The following is a 3127-nucleotide window of genomic DNA, read 5'->3' on the forward strand; positions in this document are numbered from 1 at the left end:
TACTGGAGATAGGGGTTTGTATGCCAGGTTGGGGTTGACCTTTAACTTGTGAATTTCCTGATGGGGGACTGGTCTTTGGATGCAACGGACGCTGACTGGATACAGGTGCCCTCGGGAGATGGTCCTGTCCTAGTGCTGGGGACGGCTCGAGCCTAGGTGGGCGAGGGGGTTGTTTCTGCCTCAGATGTTGGGAGAAACCTGTTGTAGGCCCCGCACGCGCGCCTTGGGGAGACTGGAGGATTGGCCTGGCATAAAGGAAAGGGTTGATCACTCTCTTGATGTTACTTACTAACACCCGGACACCGTAGCTGTTCAGGTGGTAACCGTCTGGTCTGTAGAGGTCTTCTTTCAACGTCCCCCTGTCGGACAAGTTACTGTTATCAGTGACGAGGACATAGTCCGTCTCCTCGGCAACCACCTAGCCTTTAGAAAGGAGTTCACTTGATCTCCCACTTCCTGTAGCTTGCGGTCCTCTCTGGGGAGTATAGAAGAGAAGACTAACGTGGTTTGTGGATACTTAGTGTGGGATGTCTGGATGAGCTTCCTGAAACCTTCGGATACGGCTGTCGGATCCCGTTTGTCCCGGGTGTCGTTCGTTCCGACGTGGAATAGGATGACTTTGGGAGCGGACAAGGTTGATCTCTGGATGTAGTCAGTAGCTTGCGTTATGTTGTATGTTAGTTCCTTTGTCACGCGCTTGGCGGGGTACATGACGTCTGTCTTGATTGCCTTTGTGTTTGAATCTCCCAGTATTAACACGTCGGGCGGCATGACTTTGTTGTGGCGACTTGGCGAGACAGTGGGGCTGGGGTTGGTCTTGTCCTGAATGGGAGGCTGTTTCGCGCCTGTTTTGTGAGCTTGCTCACGGTGTTTCGCACCTGGGTTTGAGACGGGGCTGCTACCGCGGGTTTCATTGTTGTCTGTTTCCAGAACCTGGAACCTGTTGTGCACGTTGACATTGACTAATTCATGTAATAATTTCTCGGCGCGGTCAGACGGCTCTTGTGTTGTTTGTGTTTCAATTGTGTTGGTCTTGCCGCGTGCACTGTTTGATTGTACCTTGTGTACGGCACTAGATAGCTCATCAAACTTCTGTTGAAGCGACTTGACTTCGCTTTCAAGCTCACACTTTACTTTGCCCAAACGCGCAACATCTTCCACAAGTTGCCTTTTCTCTGGAGCAGAAAGTCCGACGCACACATGGCTTCGTTCACAAGACTTTAGTCTGTCCTCAAGTACAGAAAGCCTTTTCAGAATTGACGTCTCTGCAGTTTTCCTGTCTGCGATAGATTCAGCAATACACGATTCCAGCTTATTCACGCTATCTTGTACGTTAGTATAGTCGACCGTGGAGATAGGAGACGTACACTGATTAGCTTTGTCTACTAGGTTCTGTGGTGTACCTTCCGGCAGTTCTTCACCTGAACACATGGTATTGCTGTTACAGTCTAGCAATGATTTGGGAACTGTGTTGCAGCTAGGGCAAGCTTCATCCGTCATGATAGATTGCTCACATGTTGGGCAAAAGGTAGAGTCATCAGTTGCTGGATCTCCGGCTATCCCGGAAACTTCAGATTCTGGCCCCGAGAGTTGGACGTCGTTGATACTCTCGCTACTGCTAACTTTCTCTTTCAATCGAGGGAATTCTTCCGAGAACCACAGTAGATAAGCAGAGCCCTGAACTAACATCTTGTCGGTCGATACGTACACGGTGATACTGACTGAGCAAACAGCTTCTTTTGATTGCGCGTCGTAAAATACCGTTTTAATATGGTGACCGTCTTTTCCCCTGTTGGTGGCCTGAGTTGAGTAGTGTTCTTCACATATTGCAATCCATGAAGTTGCCTGGTTTGGAGGTATAAATATAGTGGTACTCTGCTCGTTTTGGTTCACACTGTAGCCCTTGGAATGACTGCGCGACTTCTTTGTGATTTTGGGAGTAGAGTTTACGGTCCCACTGTTGTCATACAGTTGTCTCCTGGGCTCGTCGGACAAGATAGCGAAAGCTTTGCTTACCTCCCTAAGTCTCGTTTCTGCTTTCTTGTACACCGTAGACTTTTTGCCGTATTTACAGGCCTCTTCGAGAAGCTTGACTTCTTTCTTGTAGGCGTCCACGATGTCGGCGTGAGTTGCAGATGAAGGCACTCCAAGTGTAGAATACAATTGCTCGTGGTCACTGGTGTCCGCCATGGCTTGGGTTCCGCTTGGGTCAGGCTTGGGTCTCACGCGAACTGTAAATTAGTCGAAAAGTCTAACAAATTATGTAAAAAAGCGACCCAAAATAGGTCAAAGTTGAAGACGATACAAAGGGAATGACTTTGGTTGTAAAATATTGACTGAAAAAACTCGGTAAGGACACAATTTAACTTATCTCAGCAGGAGCGTGGTAACGACGTGACCTGCTCCGCCGCCATCTTGAATAAAAAGACAGTCTCTTCGGAACAAGGGAGTCATACGTGTAAGGAAGAAACATGTAGGATTAACACGCAGCTGTTAGTTCATGTTCAGAGTCACGGAAGTACAACTGATGACGACTTCAGGTGGTAACGACTCCTGGCGATGACGACTGGCGGTAACGACTGAGTTCGAAGTGTTCGAGAGGTCATGTCCGTTCTGTGCGCTTGCACAAGACGAGCTACAAATCTGCCTTAGTCACAAGTTCAAATATACAAGGTGATGCAGTCCTGACTGGAGCGATGAACCGCACAGCATCAGTCCCAGGTCCACACGTATGGCTGCCACTGCAGGTTACGCTTCGCTGAACCCAGGTCACGATGAAACATACAGTACTACGAAGCAGTCCGGTCATGCTGGTTCGTCCATTAAACTCGGCGGGGAAAAGTCCAGCGTCCCGCATGCAGTGATCCACGCTGGGATCCCTTAGTCCTACCTCGACAAGTTGTCAACGCGTCTACACAAGGAACGTCCGATAGAACTTCACGTTCGTCCGCGCGGCGGAAGGAACTTCGTGGTGGAACCTACGTTCACCCACACTTGGGTGCAACTACTAGTGGAAATGCTCCTTCATCCACACGGAGGAACCGGTAGAACTTCACGTTCGACTTTCGGAGAAACCTGACGCTCACGGGACTCTAGTGAACTCAAGTTCACCCGCACGGGGGGTTGA

General features: G+C 49.5%; 1 protein-coding gene across 1 annotated transcript; it reads right to left on the reverse strand.

Moving 5' to 3' along the window:
- Positions 1-17: 17 nt before the first annotated feature.
- Positions 18-2685, reverse strand: LOC109484087. Its single transcript, XM_019787311.1, has one exon. The coding sequence runs from the start codon at positions 2188-2190 to the stop codon at positions 349-351; it is 1842 nt and encodes a 613-aa protein (XP_019642870.1). The 5' UTR covers positions 2191-2685; the 3' UTR covers positions 18-348.
- Between the last annotated feature and the right edge of the window lie 442 nt (positions 2686-3127).

The sequence above is a fragment of the Branchiostoma belcheri genome, unplaced genomic scaffold (genome assembly GCF_001625305.1).
Source record: "Branchiostoma belcheri isolate BF01 breed outbred unplaced genomic scaffold, Haploidv18h27 scaffold684, whole genome shotgun sequence".
NCBI lineage: Eukaryota > Metazoa > Chordata > Leptocardii > Amphioxiformes > Branchiostomatidae > Branchiostoma > Branchiostoma belcheri.

What these genes read in the sequence shown, in the direction of transcription:
- LOC109484087 (XM_019787311.1), bottom strand. Translation starts at nt 2,190, where the DNA reads ATGGCGGACACCAGTGACCACGAGCAATTGTATTCTACACTTGGAGTG.